Genomic DNA, 15,663 nt, shown 5'->3' with positions numbered 1-15,663 from the left:
ATGTTTTTCCAATCGCAGCACAGCACCCCGTTGAGATTCGTGTCGGGTTACTTTGGCGCATAAGAGGTCAAGGTCATGCGACGAGCAGGGCTCACACGCGTCGGCGGCCTCTTGTAAGAGCTCACATCCGTAATCGTCTGGAGGTGCGACGCGTACTCGGGCGACCCATGCACCTTGATCGAGCACTCGGCGCACATGGTCTGCATGCACGCGGCGCAGTAGTAGACGGCCACGTCGCTCTCGCAGCGCTTGCACATCATGGGTTTCTGCCACTTGGAGCCGAGCGCTTCGGACGCATTGTGGCTCAGAAAGAGCTTTACAAAGTGGTCCAAAGAGCGCACCGCGCTGTCGATCGAGTCAAACTTGAGGTACTGAAGCGGCGGGTGGGACGCATGCAGCGCACTCCATACCAGCACATCAAAGTCGATCGGGTGCGACGTGGCAATCGCAGCGGTGGCGAGGCGATGGGCAATGTGCCTCGCAACCGTTGCGCACTCGACGAACCTAAAGAATATCAGAGTCATCCTAGCATACTAGCATACTAGCTATCCTAGTCTAGTCGCTAGCGAATCGCAAACTACACGTACAATGGGTGCTCGCAGAGCGCTGCGACAAAGTCGGCGGCCGAGAGCGAGAGAAGATCGCACGATCGAAGCGTCACGACCGAGTAGTGGCACACACTGGCGCCGAGAAAGCCTTCTTCACCAAAATACTGACCGTCGGCAAATCTACACGGGAATGAGAAAATCAAATAGCAAAAGCATGGTCATCGTTGTTGTCGAACCGCGAAGGAAAAAAGTCTGGCTCAGTCGACGCCGAGATGAGGGCGCCTTTCGAGACAAAGTACATGGTCTTGCCAATGTTGCCTTGGACGATGACCGACTCGCCGACGGGGTACCCTTCAAAGACGAGCCGCTGCGCAAGGCTGTAGATGACTAATTCCATGTTGCCAACGTCGTGGCAGAGCGGGCGCAAGTACGTCGTTGCGAAGCGCGAGAGGCTAAGGCGCGTGATCTGGATCACGGCATGGCACCGAATCTGCGTCGGGAGCTGCTCCAGAATGTTCTGGTACATGACGCCTTTCTGCGCCGACCACCAGTACGTCAGATACGAGCGAACGCGGGCTTCGATGGCCGCGCCCATGCGTTTGTGGTGCAGAAACTCGATCACGTTCATGTGGTTGATCTTGAACTCGACTTCGTTTTGGATGAGGTAAATGAAGAGCGACGACGCTTCGCCAAGGATGTACGAGAGCACAAAGACGCCAAAGACCGAGACAAGGTTGAGAAACGCGTACTGCAATAGCGTCGACGGCTCGTGCACGATGCCGGCCCCCGTGTACATAGACGCTGAAAAGTACAAGCAGCGAAGGACGCGCTCGACCATGTGCCCAACGTTTGTATGCTCCTGGGTCTATCTGCAGTTTAGAGCGCATATGGATATCTCGATCGCACCTCAAATTCGTGGCTCGGCAAAAACGTCTCCCACGAGTTTGTAAAGCCATCGAGAATCGTCAAGCCAAAGTACGCGCACGCTGTCCAGTAGACGCAGAGAAAGTAGTAGAGCCCAAGGAGCGCGAGCCGGTTGATCTCGTACGCCATGCTGAACCGGTTGATCTCGTGCACTGCGTGGTTGAACTGGCGGCCCTTGATCAACCGGTTGAGGCGGAGGAGTGCCGACCACTGGAAGATCGCGCCAAGAAGATAGTCGAACGGGATCACGGCAAGTACGTCGAGGACGAGGCCGCCCTTGGGAAAGATGTCACCTTCGTAAAACTCGCGCGTCGACGTTGTCTCGACAATGTGCCGCTTGAACCAAATATCGTAGAGAAACACAAGGTCGCTGGTCACGTTGAGAAGCTAATAGAGTGCAGTAAGCGTCCAAACGATCAAAAATTCAAAAATTGAAAACTCAAAAAAAATTAAGCACGCACCGTGACGACGGCAAACGCCTCGGGTGAGATCCCATGATGGCCAAACGTGAGAAGAAACGGGATGCTCATCGCGTTGTACAAGATTGCGGCGCAGAAGAGCTTCATGAACCGTCGGTAAATCGGCGTTTGGACCTGAATGTGGAGAAGTGACGTGATGTGCTCGCGCCACGTCAGCAGACGACCCTTCTTGATGCGACCCCGCACCCCATCGAGAACTGTCTTGAATGAAGTCGACGGCCGTGGTAGCGTCTCGGACCGCTTCGACTCGGGCGCGGGCATGACCTTGTTGGAAAGCGCGCGCGACATGTAACGCGAGTTGGCGGCATCGCGGCTGTTGGCTTGAGACTGCTGCTCCTCGGTCTTCTCGCGCACTTGCTTGTCGTGCTTCTTGTACAGTATCGTGACGATCTGCATGACCTTGGCTTTCCACTCGGGGTACTGCGCAAAGACCGACTCCAAGTGCGTGCGCGAGAGTCGGAAGAGGGTACAAAACGTCTTGGCTTGGATGGACGCATTCCGCGGCTGGTTGGAGAAGAGGGACTTTTCGCCAAAGAAGCTGCCGTCGTGGATTTCGGTGATTTTTGTGCCTCTCGCCATCGCCGCAAACGTATGAATACCCATCGCGTCGTGCATGTCGTTGGCCACGTAAATCTCGAGGCAGCCCGCGAAGACGAAGTACATTTCCATGCCGATTTCGTTCTGGCGGCACACGACTTCGCCGCGCGTGACGAGGATCTGGCTCATTTGACTCACGAGCACGCGCGTGATGCTCGAGCTCGCGTGCTCGCCTTGGAAGAACGGCACCTTGTTGAGCATCGGCGTCAATAAGAAGAGGCGGACGTCCGCGAGCAGCGTTGGCGGAAGGCACTTCGCCAAGACGTGCTCTTCATGAATCGAGTGAAAAAGCCGGTAAAAGTAAAAATGCTGGACACGCGCTGCGACGTCGTTGGAAAAATCAAAGTACGCGAGGAGCTTCCGGACATAGTTGAGGTTGCTGTAAAAGAGGCGGTTGTTGCCGTCCATGACGGCTGCAACGTCAAGCAAATTTCCGACAATATACGACAGCAGAAAGACCCCCAGCGTTTGGACGAAAATCTACGCATGTCACATCGTCCACACCTGGCAAAAAGTGCAAACTGAGTCCTACCGTAAACACATTTTCGAACGGCGTGACGGGGTGCTTGCCAGGTTGAAAGCCAAAGAGCATGCCAATGCCCCAGTGGTAACAGTGCGCGTACGCGAGCGCCGGCGTCATGGTCGAAGCGTTTTTCGACAAGTCGTACGTGGCGCTTGGCAGCCAAATGTTGTCTCCAAAATTGGGAGCTCCCGCCGGCAGCAGCACGTTGCTGCCAAAGCTATACCACGCACACCCGACAAAATGCGCGAGCAAGTACGTGTACAACACAGTGCGCAGCACGCGCATCGTGATCGCGTGGCGGTAAAAGTACCGCTCGAGGTGCTGCAGCAAGCCTGGAACCCGCGTCACGCGAAGGAGCTTGTTGACGTGCCATAGCTCGAGGTAGTGCGCGCTGCCATAGTTGGCCACATAGAACGGAAGGAGCGCGACGACATCGACACAAAACGCACTCGAAACGAGATACTGCTTGCGGATGCGCGGCACGTCCATGACCTGGTGCCATCGTTATCGCCGCAGTATTACATGGAAACGAAGGGGGCCTACCTTGTTGCCAAACTCCCAGTACCCGATGCGAAAGTGGAGCACCAAGTCCACGAAAAAGCCCACTTCCAACGCGATCTCGATGCCTTCAAACCCAAGGGCTGCGCGCATGTCGTAGCCAAAGGCGAGGAAGAAGGGCACCGTAATGCAGTCAAAGACGATGGCCACAAACACCGCGATTTCCCACGCGACTGCAAAGGTACCTTCGGGGTCGATCGCGACGGGCTGCGCTTTGACGGCGCGCGCGACATTGGCCACGTGCTTCCGGGCAAGCTTCCAGCCGCGGCTCGTCTGGCCTTTCTGGACGCGCTGAAGAAGCTTGGCGCACAACGGGACGTAGACTTGCTGCATCGCGACGAGTGTCTCGCGCGAGATGGCCACGACGACACATGACGACTGCGCGATCGCACACTCGGCGTGCATAGCATGCTCGTTCTCAATCTCTAGTACAGACAAGCCAAAGAGATCGCCCGGCCCGAGGTTGCGCGTGGTCGCGCCGGGTGACGACCGCACCGACGACGCAATCGCAATGCGGCCGTCCAGCACCATATAGATGCACTCGGCGTGATCGCTCTTGCGGTAGAGGAGTTCGCCTTGGCCAAACAGCTGAATATGCACGTTATCCAGGAAAATGGCCGAGACGCTTGGAAATGCGCCGTTGGTCTTGTCGAGGCCCGCGACAACGTCCAAGAACGGGCGGCAAATGAACGCGTAAATGTCGCGCTGGAGGTTGTTGGGCAACGTGCTAAGAAGCTCGTTGATGTTGGCGCCGCGATGCACGCTCCACCAAAAGTCCAAGTACGCCGACGCGCGGCGGTGGATCGCACTCGGCACGTTCTGGCACTTTAAAAAATGCTCGATGCGCGACCGCTGCGAGAGGAATGCCATTTGCTCGAGCGCGGACGCCGTCACGCGTTTCTGGACTTCGTCAATGAGCGCTGAAATGAGGAGCATGCCCATCAGCATCAAGAAGAAGCCAAGGACCGACTCGCCGAGTGCCTCGGGCTCGAGCGGTAGCCCAAGGTTGGTGACACACACCGCGCCATAGTAGAGCACGCGCAGATATTGCCGCGCGAGAATGTCGGGCACGGCCGGGTCGTCGATCGCAATCAGCTCGAGCGTCGTGACGTTGATGTACGCCGTATGGTTGCTATTCCACGGCAGTTGCAGCTCGGGCGGCGGCAGCAGCTCGCTGGGGTGACTCGGGTCGTGCGGTGCCAAGAGAATGTAGCTCTGCGCTATGCAGGCTGCCATGTGGTACGCGATAAAGAGGCCAAAGCCCAAAATGGCGATGCGCCGCCGACTCGTAATCCGGATGAGCACCGCGACTTCGTTGAATTCGTGCTCGATGTGGCGGCACCGAAGCAGTCGCAGGATGCGCCAGACGAGATGCTGGGACGGCGCCAAAAGCCACCACGGAAGCGCGCCAACGACATCAAGGCAGAAGGCGCCATGGAAATAACGCCGCGCGCACTTGATTGGGTCCATGATCTGCTCGGCTTCGACAATGTACGAGAGATTGAGCTGCCCGTAAATGTCGCCAAGGTAGATCATGTCGGCGATCGTGTTGAGAACAAGCGCCGTCGTCGGATACCCGATCGAGCGAAAGGTATTGAGAAGCGTCACGGTGAAAAGGTTGTACCACATGGCCGCCTAAAGAGATGCGTCGAGTTTGGAGCCAAAACGACCGAAAGGTACCTGGAGGCTTGCAAGCCACATGAGCCGACATCTGGAGCGACGCGTGATTGGCGTTGCCAGCAAAAAGCTAACCCATCGAGGCGGCGACACCTCCACCGGTGCGGTCGCAAGCGGCGGTGGATTCGATCGTCGTGGCGGTAAGCTCTTGGAACGATTCCGTCCGACCTCGGGAACGACCGACGTGGACGAGAAAAACGTCGTTCGATAGCGCTTGGAGCCGGTGACAGCGCGGGGCTCTTGGAGAATCGTGGCTTTTGGCGCTTCGGTCGGCAAACACGTCGTCTCCTCTCCGGCCGTCTCGAGGATATGGCGGAGCGACAGCCGGCGCGTGGGGTCGACAATCTTGCTGTTTTCGCCGTCAAAGGCTTGAACGAGCTGCGCGACGCAGTCCAAGATGCTGTCTTCGAACTCGGGGTACGCAGAGAGCACCTGGTGCACCTGCAAACGCGCGAGCTTGTGCAAAATGCAAAAGGTCACCGATGTCACTAGACCCATATTGGACGTGTTCCGTCAAGAGACTGTAGAGCTAGCGCACCGCTCGCGGACCGCGTTCGGTTGGTGAAGAGCGCGAGCTCGCCAAATGAGTTCCCTTTCGTAGCTCCTTGATCTAGACACCGGAAGCAAACTTGAAATCGCGGTGCGACAAAGGACGATTTGAAGTACCTTGATGCGGTCGAGTGTAATGATGAGGACGCCGGATTGGACAAAGTACATGTTGTCCCCGACGTCGCCTTGGGTGACGACGGGAAAGTTGGCCGGTATCGCTTCGGTCTCGGTGAGGTCGATGAGTGCGCGGAGAAAGCTGTTGCTGCAGCGCCGGAAGAATGGGACATTGGCCACCATGCCCTTTAGCATGGTAAACTTGACATCCTTTGCGATCGACGGGCAGAGCAGCTTCATGTTGCTCTTGTCGTTCGTGTCGCCGCTCTTAAACTCGTGCTATCTCAGAGCATTTAAGACAACTTGTCCAAACGCGTTCCAAGTGCGATACTTCAATGTACTCGACTGCGCGGTCCTGCATGTCTTGGGGCACCTTGTGGTACGAGAGCACGTGACGTAGCTGGTTCACCTTGGCGTCCAAAATCTCTTGGTGCGCCATGTCACATTTGGACATCATGAAGAGCGTGCCGCAAATGTAGACGAAAAGAAGGAACCCACCAAACATAACAAAGAGCATGAAGAGCGACTCGAGGGCCGTCCGAGGCACTTGGCCTTCAACGCTTTTTGAAATGATGCCAATCGACCTACGCACGTCGAATGAGCCATGGACACATTGGCGACTCCAACGTGACTCAAAATTGACACAAAAGTGGCTCAAAAAAGACACAAAAATGACACAAAATGTCATGCAATGCGTACCAAAAAAGCGCGCCAAAATACTGCGCTGCGAACGATGCATGGGCCAATGGGTGATGGAGACGCCATGCACCGGTCTCGGAGCCGTCCGAGAAGCCAAACATGAGGTAGACGCACGCCACGTAGTGGCCACACATGTAGCAGACGACGATGACCTTGACGATCTTGCAAAAGATGAAGCGGCGCGCAAACACCTAATACCATCGTCATCCGCAGCATCCTCCGACGAGCGCCGTCGCACCTTGTCAAACTCGATCGTGTATGGGGTTAGGTAGACAGCGCGCACGAGCTTGTTGAGGTGCACGAGGCCGCACATGGACGGCGCCACGGGGATGACGTAGAGCGGCAGTATGGCCACGAGGTCGAGCGCAAACCGGCGCGAGCAAAGGTACCGGCGCCGCGTGAGGTCGGGCAGCCGCATCACGTCACCATCTTTGTCAAACCCGACGTGCAGGTTGACACCAAAGTCGGCCAAAAAAAAGATTTCGCCGGCGTAAACGCCATACGCCATCGCGCACACGCTTTCGTTGATCATGGCGTCACAGAGCATGAGCGGCACGACCAGCACGTCGTAGAGTAGGATCGCCAAGAGAAAAACGCGCCAAATGGAAATGCCCCGTCCGTTCGGATCGATTGCGAGGCGCTTGTCGCGCGCCAGCACCCGCGACGACGGCGTGCAACCGTTGAGCTTACAGCCATCGCCCGCGTCGACGCCAGAGGTGGAGCCCACGAGTGCAACGTTCGAGACGCGGTTCTGCGCCATCGAGCCAAAGTGTCCTAGGGACTTTCGGTGTAGAATCGCGCGGGATCGGGCGAGGAGCCAGTCTTTGGCGCTCAACGTCGCGCGGCGTGTGCGGTCGCGGAGCGTCTTTACGGACGAGAGCCGTGCGAGAGCGTCGTGTGCGACCTTGCGAAACGAGCCCCGCGAAGCGCAGTCTCGATGCGACGCCTGCGAGTGTTCCATTTCGGATTTGTTGGGGTTGTCGCTGCGCACGATGGCTTCGAGCCGCAGCTTCGTGTCATCGACACTGCCTCGCTCGTGTTCCTTCGTGGTCGGCATGAGTGACCGCACCGACGCCGGCAAGTGTCTCTTCGGCGCGCGGGCGAATCACGGATGTGAGCCGTTTTGTTTGAGCTGCCGTCAGGATACAAGGTGGCCCGAGCCCAAGGGAATCCCTTCCCTTGCCCGAAACCAACGCGACGTGCCGGTTTCGCCGAAGTCGACAGGCCGCCTCTGATTAGTTAACAACGAACGAGAGGATGACAAAATCGTCGGCATACAGCGGTGTCATCTTGGCGCGGGGCGACAAAACCCCAAGCTCCAACATTGGCGGAGATGATGAGGGGTTCATGTGGCCACCTCGGGCGTTCATTGGCGTCGTCGTCAGCTGGGTTCCGGGGTGCGGTGCGACAGGTAGCACATCGATGCAGAGACCATCGCTCGCGTCGATCTCAAGACCGCCCACGTCGATATAAATGTAGTACTAGTAGATTAGCTCGGAGACAAACCGATTTTAACGGCGGTTCGAGCCCTTCTTGGCCGTCGGAAAGACGAGCGGCACCGAGAGCACCGCGCGCGTCGCCATGGTCTTCTTGTCCTTGACCGCCGAGCTCTTGGCGTACAGACCACCCTCGGCCTTGACCGCGTCTGTCCGGCACCCAATCATGCGGGCATATTGCGCCAAGCTACACAGCTTCAAGTCAACCCATGCCACACGACAAGATCCGCGCATCGTACTTGGACGCCGCACGCTTGAGGTCGGCCGCAATCGCCGTCAAGTCCAAGCTAAAGCCGCCGATGGTCAAGGCGACCACGAGCAGGTACAGGAGCAGCTTGTCCTTCAGCATCTTGGACTGCGCATAGCTACACCATATTGATTCGATCCGGTCGGTGCATCAATAAGAAAAAGAGATACCTCGTCTTGCCGCTGAGACCGACGACCGCCTCGGCAAACGTCGCAAGGACCTGCTCGACAACCACGTGCGGGATGTTGAGCGTCAAGCTCAAGGCCGCGGGCGACGCGTGCACCGGGAAGCGCGCGTGGAAAAACTGCACGAGGTACATGACGTACAGCATCAGCGCGACCTTCTTGCGGTCAAACGGCTTGGGCAGCGTCGTCATGACTTGGCGGATGTAGGCGGCCGCGGGCACCTTGTTCTTGTCCAAAAACTCTGTGAGCGGGCATGTCTCGAGGAGACCGATGAGCTCGTCCGCCTTGAGGTACAACGATTCCATCACGTCGTCGCTCAAGACTAGACGTTGTCGATGAGTATGTTGCGCCAAAACAGCAGCAGCAATTGTAAAGGCGTACACTTGTCGAGGTCGTAGACCTTGTCGGGCGTGACCGCATCGAGGTTGCACGGCGGCAAGACGGCCGCACGCGTCGCGTCCATGGCCCCCGAATCTGCATTGTCGTGTGATGATCGATCCTTTGTGTTGAAAGTGTGTATGCAGTGACGTACCCGGCGTGTACTTGGGGTCGTTGGCGCGCTTGATCGCGAGCTCTTCGGCGGTCGAGACGGCCTTTTGCGTGAGCGCTTGCGTGATCGCGCTTGCGCCCGTGATGTTGCCGACTTGGACCTTGTTGTCTTCGCGGCTCTTGACGATGCGCTTGCTGACCTTGGAGCCAAAGGCGTTGACGAGCTCGGCCGTGCGCTGCGCGTACGACTTGTCGTCCTGCGTGTTTTCGTCGACGCGCTCGCGGAAGCCACGGACCGACTGCTGCAGCACGTAGAGCTGATCGACGTTATAGAGCTGGACGCTCTGGGTCGCCTTGTCAAAGACGCCCACCACGTAGCTCGAGAGATCGTTGTTGGCGTTGCCGTGGCCAAAGTTGGCGGCCTGGTACGACACCTTGTCCGCATCCGCGACCACAATCTTGCGCTTCTTGGCCGCGTTCTCATACATTTGAAAGTGAAAGTCGGACGAGACCTTGGGTGGGCCGCCGCGGAAGGACACTAGCACAACGTTGGCTGTACGATCGAAGCATAAGGCGCAGCGTACCGAGGACGGGCGCCGAGTCGGCCTGCTTGGCGTCGAACGAGAGCTCCACGGACCGCTTGGACATGCTTGGGCGTCGACCAGTTACTTGTGCAAATTGAAGCCCACTGGATGCGCGACGAAAATGACTGGTGGAATCTATTCAGCATCTGATTGGTCCGTGCTGCAATACAGCAGTTTATTGCCGACCACCTCGTGGCCGATATTTGGATGCCCATCTATCTTGCCGTTTGTATGCAGATGACGTCGTGGCAGATAAATGAAGGGGCGCCCACACCCACCAGGACACGCAGCGGAAGGCGAACGAAGCCCTTGCGGTGCATGGCCCTCGCCTTCTGGTGCAGTAGCGTGGGTAGCAAGCAGGTCCATCCCACGTCACGGCGACCCGTACCTTCAGTGGCTGGTTGCCGCGATGGACCCGGCAAACAACTGGCCATTGTATCGAGGAGCCAATCACAGCGCTTCGTGACGCTCTCCCATGCCATTTCGCAGAAAGGACAACGATGGACGCGCGAGGCAAGAAGGCAAGCGGGAAGAAGGAAGCCAAGCAGGGCGGTGGCAAGGGCGGCGGCAAGGGTGGCTCGTCGAAAGGCGAGAAGCTCAACAAGCGCCGGGGCGCACCGCCGGACGAGACGCAAGGTGAGGAAGAGTCGGACCTCGCGTTCGCCCGCCGGTCGTTCCCGGTCACGCTGCGCATGTGGGACTTCAACCAGTGCGACGCCAAGCGCTGCACGGGCCGGAAGCTATGCCGTCTCGGGTACGTCAAGAGCATGAAGCCTGGCGCGCACTTTCGCGGGATCGTGCTCTCCCCGCACGGCGAAAAGGTCGTGTCGCGTGAAGACCTCTCGATCGTCACCTCGATTGGCATCTCGGTCATTGACTGCTCGTGGGCGCGCGTCCAAGAGATGCCCATCAAGCAGATCAAGTCGGGCAGCCACCGCTTGCTGCCGATGCTCGTTGCGGCCAACACGGTCAACTATGGCAAGCCCTTCAAGCTCACGTGCGTCGAAGCGATTGCCGCGACGCTCTACATTGTGGGCATGCAAGACGAAGCGATCCAGCTCATGGACGAGTTTCCGTGGGGCTTGGAGTTCCTCAAGCTCAACGCGGAAGCGCTCGACGCGTATGCAGCCTGCGAGACGAGCGAGGAGGTCCAGGTCGCGCAGGTACCCCCGCCTTCTGCGGACGCTGCGATCGCTTATGTCCTTGTAGGAAACGTACTTGTCCAACTGCCAAGCCGAAGAAGCGGTGCGCAAGAACCGCATGATGATGCCCGGGGACGACGACGACGACGAGGACGAGTATGACAGCCAAGACGAGGAGGAGCGTCAGCGCGAACTGCTTTTTGGCAAGAAGACGCCTGCGCTGCCGCGTCTCAGCAGCGACGAGTCCGAGAGCGACGACGAAGACGCGGAAGAGCGCGAGCGGGCGCTGCTCTTTGGTCACAAGAGCCAGTACTCGACGTCGGTGACGGCCGACACGGACGACGACCAGTTTGTCCAGATGACGTCGGCGCTCAACCTGGCGTCGGCCGCCACCTCGATCGACAAGACGCGTGCGGCCCGCCAAGCCCACAAGGTAGCTGCGATCGACTTTGAAAAGACAAGGTCGCTCATGTACATCAGTAGGCGGCGAAGGCGCAGGCGGCGCTGGACGACAGTGACGACGAGTTCCCCACCGATGCGATGGCCAACGTCCCTGTCGTGGCGGCGACGGTTGGTCGCGAGCAGGACCTTCGTGCCACGTCCGGAAGTGCGTCGTTGCACTTGCCGCGCGATGCCGTCGCCCAGTGGCAGCGCGACATCCAGCCCGCCGAGCGTGCTTAAATAACTTTCAATCGAGTTCTCCATGCATGATTCGTCATGCCTCGCATCGTAGAGAAGAAGGAGGACGGTCAAGCGGGTGGTGGTGTAGTAGGTTAGTGTTAAATACGACACTGGCTATCGTATCTTCTTGACGCGGGTGCTACTGCGCGTCGCGATCGCGGGCTTTTTCTGTTTTTGCCACGACATGACGGAGAACTTGGGGCTCACCGGCACCGTGAGCTTCTTGCCCTTGCCCTTGACCTCGGCGTCTGTGATCTCATGCGCCGACTCGGTCCGCGTCAATGGCGCGGGCTTGGTACTCGTTGTTGGCTTGGCCTGGTTGGCACGCTGGGCGCGGATGAGGGACGACGTCGACGCGACACACGGCGCGGCGTGCTTGAGCGCGGTGCCTCCCCGAATGGGCGCCGACTTGGGGCGTGCGACGGCCGCCGGCACGACCGGCTTGTCGTCCACATCCTCGTCCGATGACGACGACGACGAATCACTCGCAGGCCCCACGGGCTTGGCCGGCGCAATCTCTTTGGCTTCGGCATCTTCGACTTCCTTGTCATCTTCGTCCTTTGCTTCCTTGCACACGAGCGTCGTTCGCGTCGGTAGCATCGGTGGTGGTGCGCGGGTTGGGTGCGCGCTGGCGGGACGCGGCTTGGCGCTCGTTGTAATCGTCGAAGGCGTTGACGTTGAGGCAATGCTGGTGGCCGTCAAGAGAGCATTGGTGGTCGTTGGCTTGGGTCCAGGTGCGACCGCTGCACTGCGTATCCTCGACGCACTGGGAGGACGGGTCGTCTTGGGCACCTCCGTGACCTCGGTCATCATCGACTTCATGAGCTCTGGGTTCTCGAGCGTCACGCGGCCGCGCGACTGCTGCGCGAGGGCGTGGATCGTACGGATGCCCGCGGGTGTCTGCGACGTTCGGCCGCTAAACGCTTCGACTTGGGTCACAATCAGCTGCACGAGCTCGTTGCGGCCGAGGTTTTCTTGCTCGAACGCAAACGAAATGTGCGTCGGGACGATGACGTCCTTGGGCGTATACCGGCGCTCGATGGCTTGCATGTACGGGTGCTTGAGCGCTTCGTCGACCGAGCACCGGCTCACCGGGTCAAAGTGCAACATGCGCTCGAGGAGGTCGATCGCTTCCGGCGTCGCCGACGGAAACACGGTTCGGAACGGCACTTTTGGTTTTTTCCGAGCGACTTGATGAAGCGCTGCGCCTGCGCGCTCTTCATCTTCTTGACGTCGCTCGCACACGGTGTTCCAATCACGTCAAAAATGAGCGTGAGCTGGTGGATAAAGTTTTTGCCCGGAAAAATCGCCTTGCGCCCGAGCATCTAAACCGCATCGGTCGTATTCCATCGCGTACGTTGGAAGATGACGAGTGGCTTGGATACCTCGGCGAAGATGCACCCGATCGACCACATGTCGACACCCGTGCTGTAGTGGCCATCGGGCTGCAGCATGAGCTCCGGTGCCCGGTACCAGCGCGTCACGACGTGCTCCGTCATGGGTTGCCAGTCGCCGGCGTCCGTAGCGGTGTCGACCTTGGTCATTGTCGCCGAGGCAGGCCGCGCCTTGCGCTTCTCGCTATTCCGCGTACACGTTCGCGCCAAGCCAAAGTCGGCAATCTTGACTTGGCAGCTTTTCGTGACGAGAATGTTGCCGGGCTTGAGGTCCCGGTGCAGAATGCCATTGTCGTGCATATGCTTGACGCCGCGCAGCACTTGGTGGAGAAAGTACCGGTGGTGCGAGTCCGAGAGCGCCTATTTAACGTGGGCGTTCGTCAGCTCGAGTGGGTCGAAGTGTACCTGGCTGCTCTGGATCACGCGGTGCATGTCCGTGTCCATAAAGTCCATGATGATGTACAGCTCGTCGTCGGCGACGTTGACGCACATGTCCTTGATGCTAATGATCTACCGCGTTTCGTTCGCTTGAGATTCATCCATCTATCGGTAGGCACAAAGCACATTCGGGTGGTTGCCAAGGCATTGCATGAGGCTGATTTCGCGCAGCGTGTGCTTGGCATCGCTCGTCTTGCGGGCCATGGGCGACACGCGCTTGATAGCAACTTTCTCACCCGTCGCAACGTCCTTGGCCGAGCTAATGAGTTCGTTTAGTATAGAAGAAGAAGAAAGGAGACAGCATCGTTCGTACCACACGATGCCATACGAGCCGCGCCCAAGTGCTGCGATAAACTGATAGCGCACATCTACCTTGAAGAGCGTGCCGTAGACGCTAAAGGTTGTGTACGCGGGCCCTGCCATTGCGCTGCAACACCACCACAACAGCGTCCGACAACTCGGCGGCGACGAAACCGTTGGGTAAATATAGTCCAAAGCACAAGTGTATTAGATAGGTAGAATGATTAGCCCGCGATCCAAGGTGTTGAATCTGTCATCGTGTCGGCTCCTGCCCACTCCGTCGCCATACCCGTAGTACACGATGGACGCTGGACGCGTTGCCTCGGCGATGCGTAGATCGGCCGAGCATGGTGTCGGGTGTCACGTCCGGTAAAAGCGACGTGTCGCATCTTTTATCCGGCATCCAAAGCGGCGATTGGTGGTCGGAGCCATAGAGCCAATCACGTGAGAGGAGGGTTGAATTTTGGCCAATGAGATGCGACGTCCCGGTGGGTGGTTCGGATCACGGCCGATCGAGGTATACAACGCTGAGGCAAAGTCATTTTCAAACCGACCAGTAAGAAAAATGGCCCCCGTCAAGCCCGCTGCCAAGGCCGTTGCCCCCAAGACCGCCGCCAAGGCCAAGTCGAACACCGTGTAAGTGCGACGCCGTCATGGCTGCACCCACGCGTGCGCGCCCACTGGGTCGGCCGGACCCTCTTCGATCTCCCGCGGTGCATCGTGGGATGCACTCGCGTCATGAGCCCCTCCCGAGCATCCGCTTGGGGACTGTGAGATGTAAGGCCTTTGGGCCTTTCTCTTGAAATCCATTGTGGAAGGGCCTGCTTTGCGCACAGCAAGGGCGGGCCGTGGCGAACGCCGCTACCTTCCATCACTCTCTCGTTGTGCCGCAAACGCACCAACGCTGAGGACTGTGGCATGTGTTGCTCTTGCAACTCTGCTGAAATCGACGCTCGGGCACACGCCGTGACGGCCTCTGTGGATCCGATGAGGCTTCGGCCCTAGTACCTATGGCGTGTATGCGCTGGGAACGGTCGCCGCAAGCGAGAGCCCCATATTGACGCCCTGTGTAGGCTCGTCCCGGAGTCGATCCTCAAGAAGCGCCGCACGCTCGAGGCCGTCAAGACCAAGAAGGCTGAGGCTTCGGTCGCTTCCAAGAAGCACCGCGCCCAGGTCCGCCAGATCGCCTTCAAGTCGGCCGAGAAGTACGTCAAGGAGTACCGCGCTGTACGTTGCAACACTGTCGCCCGTGCTCGAGCCATGGTCTCATGTGCACTCTCTATAGATCGAGAAGCAGAACGTCCTCCTCCGCCGCCAAGCCAAGGCCGCCGGCAACTTCTACGTCCCGGCCGAGGCCAAGGTCGCCTTCGTGATCCGCATCCGCGGTATCATCGGCGTCTCGCCCAAGGTCCGCAAGATTCTGAAGCTCTTCCGCCTCGTCCAGATCCAGAACGGTGTGTTCGTGAAGCTCAACAAGGCCACGATCAACATGCTCCGCCTTGTCGAGCCCTTCATCGCCTACGGTTACCCCAACCTCAAGTCGACGCGCGAGCTCATCTACAAGCGTGGCTTCGGCAAGATCAACAAGCAGCGCATTGCCCTTACGGACAACGCCCTCGTTGAGAAGGTCCTCGGCAAGTTCGGCATCATCTGTATCGAAGACTTGATCCACGAGATCTTCACGTGCGGCCCGCACTTCAAGGAAGCCTCCAACTTCCTCTGGCCGTTCCAGCTCTCGTCGCCCAACGGCGGCTACACGCAGAAGCTCCTCCACTACAACGAAGGCGGCGACCACGGTAACCGCGGCGAGGAGATCAACAAGTTCATCAAGCAGTGCTTGTAAATCTTCCGCTCAACGTCTGGTCATCCTATCGGTTTGAAATTAACAATGACTCCTCTTGGCGCCATTATTATTTGTATTGACTTGTGTGTTTTTCAAAAAATGTGTCGAGATCCGCTCGGCCCAGTTGCGGGGACGTCGAGGCGGTGTGGGTTTCGCTAGACCCCTTGTTGATCACCAAAAGCCGACGATCATCGCA

At 58.4% G+C, this 15,663-nt stretch overlaps 5 protein-coding genes across 5 annotated transcripts; 2 read left to right on the top strand and 3 right to left on the bottom strand.

Moving 5' to 3' along the window:
* Window positions 1-29: 29 nt before the first annotated feature.
* On the bottom strand, window positions 30-7,725 carry SPRG_10248 (hypothetical protein; the record flags this gene model as incomplete). The annotated part of the gene is made up of 13 exons (XM_012349204.1): window positions 30-504; window positions 588-728; window positions 785-1,413; window positions 1,455-1,859; window positions 1,934-3,028; window positions 3,081-3,563; window positions 3,615-5,264; window positions 5,310-5,794; window positions 5,845-5,898; window positions 5,954-6,248; window positions 6,301-6,553; window positions 6,669-6,859; window positions 6,907-7,725. The coding sequence occupies 13 exons, from the start codon at window positions 7,723-7,725 to the stop codon at window positions 48-50; spliced, it is 6,957 nt and encodes a 2,318-aa protein (XP_012204594.1). The 3' UTR covers window positions 30-47.
* A 454-nt stretch (window positions 7,726-8,179) lies between these two features.
* Window positions 8,180-9,935, bottom strand: SPRG_10247 (hypothetical protein; the record flags this gene model as incomplete). The annotated part of the gene is made up of 7 exons (XM_012349203.1): window positions 9,859-9,935; window positions 9,670-9,804; window positions 9,129-9,623; window positions 8,978-9,070; window positions 8,582-8,918; window positions 8,404-8,529; window positions 8,180-8,351 (listed from the first exon to the last, which is right to left on the bottom strand). The coding sequence occupies exons 2-7, from the start codon at window positions 9,731-9,733 to the stop codon at window positions 8,180-8,182; spliced, it is 1,287 nt and encodes a 428-aa protein (XP_012204593.1). The 5' UTR covers window positions 9,734-9,804; window positions 9,859-9,935.
* Window positions 9,936-10,152: 217 nt separating this feature from the next.
* On the top strand, window positions 10,153-11,521 carry SPRG_10246 (hypothetical protein). The gene is made up of 3 exons (XM_012349202.1): window positions 10,153-10,832; window positions 10,879-11,244; window positions 11,295-11,521. The coding sequence occupies exons 1-3, from the start codon at window positions 10,170-10,172 to the stop codon at window positions 11,490-11,492; spliced, it is 1,227 nt and encodes a 408-aa protein (XP_012204592.1). The 5' UTR covers window positions 10,153-10,169; the 3' UTR covers window positions 11,493-11,521.
* Window positions 11,522-11,606: 85 nt separating this feature from the next.
* SPRG_10245 (CMGC/MAPK protein kinase) lies at window positions 11,607-13,747 on the bottom strand (the record flags this gene model as incomplete). Its single annotated transcript, XM_012349201.1, has 6 exons — window positions 11,607-12,622; window positions 12,658-12,817; window positions 12,878-13,246; window positions 13,292-13,396; window positions 13,451-13,583; window positions 13,638-13,747. 6 exons carry the CDS (start codon window positions 13,745-13,747, stop codon window positions 11,607-11,609), a joined length of 1,893 nt encoding a protein of 630 aa, XP_012204591.1.
* Window positions 13,748-14,156: 409 nt separating this feature from the next.
* SPRG_10244 (hypothetical protein) lies at window positions 14,157-15,534 on the top strand. Its single transcript, XM_012349200.1, has 3 exons — window positions 14,157-14,260; window positions 14,698-14,851; window positions 14,910-15,534. The coding sequence occupies exons 1-3, from the start codon at window positions 14,190-14,192 to the stop codon at window positions 15,465-15,467; spliced, it is 783 nt and encodes a 260-aa protein (XP_012204590.1). The 5' UTR covers window positions 14,157-14,189; the 3' UTR covers window positions 15,468-15,534.
* Window positions 15,535-15,663: the final 129 nt, after the last annotated feature.

Source organism: Saprolegnia parasitica (genome assembly GCF_000151545.1).
Source record: "Saprolegnia parasitica CBS 223.65 unplaced genomic scaffold supercont2.51, whole genome shotgun sequence".
Taxonomy (NCBI): domain Eukaryota; phylum Oomycota; class Saprolegniomycetes; order Saprolegniales; family Saprolegniaceae; genus Saprolegnia; species Saprolegnia parasitica.
This window is presented reverse-complemented; position numbering and strand designations above follow the sequence as displayed.

Bases quoted from the DNA above. Each gene is read 5' to 3' on its own strand.
- SPRG_10246 (XM_012349202.1), top strand. From the start codon at position 10,170: ATGGACGCGCGAGGCAAGAAGGCAAGCGGGAAGAAGGAAGCCAAGCAG. The intron at 10,833-10,878 runs GTACCCCCGCCT...ATGTCCTTGTAG, and splicing joins AGGAGGTCCAGGTCGCGCAG to GAAACGTACTTGTCCAACTG. The intron at 11,245-11,294 runs GTAGCTGCGATC...GTACATCAGTAG, and splicing joins CGGCCCGCCAAGCCCACAAG to GCGGCGAAGGCGCAGGCGGC.
- SPRG_10244 (XM_012349200.1), top strand. From the start codon at position 14,190: ATGGCCCCCGTCAAGCCCGCTGCCAAGGCCGTTGCCCCCAAGACCGCC. The intron at 14,261-14,697 runs GTAAGTGCGACG...CGCCCTGTGTAG, and splicing joins AAGGCCAAGTCGAACACCGT to GCTCGTCCCGGAGTCGATCC. The intron at 14,852-14,909 runs GTACGTTGCAAC...CACTCTCTATAG, and splicing joins ACGTCAAGGAGTACCGCGCT to ATCGAGAAGCAGAACGTCCT.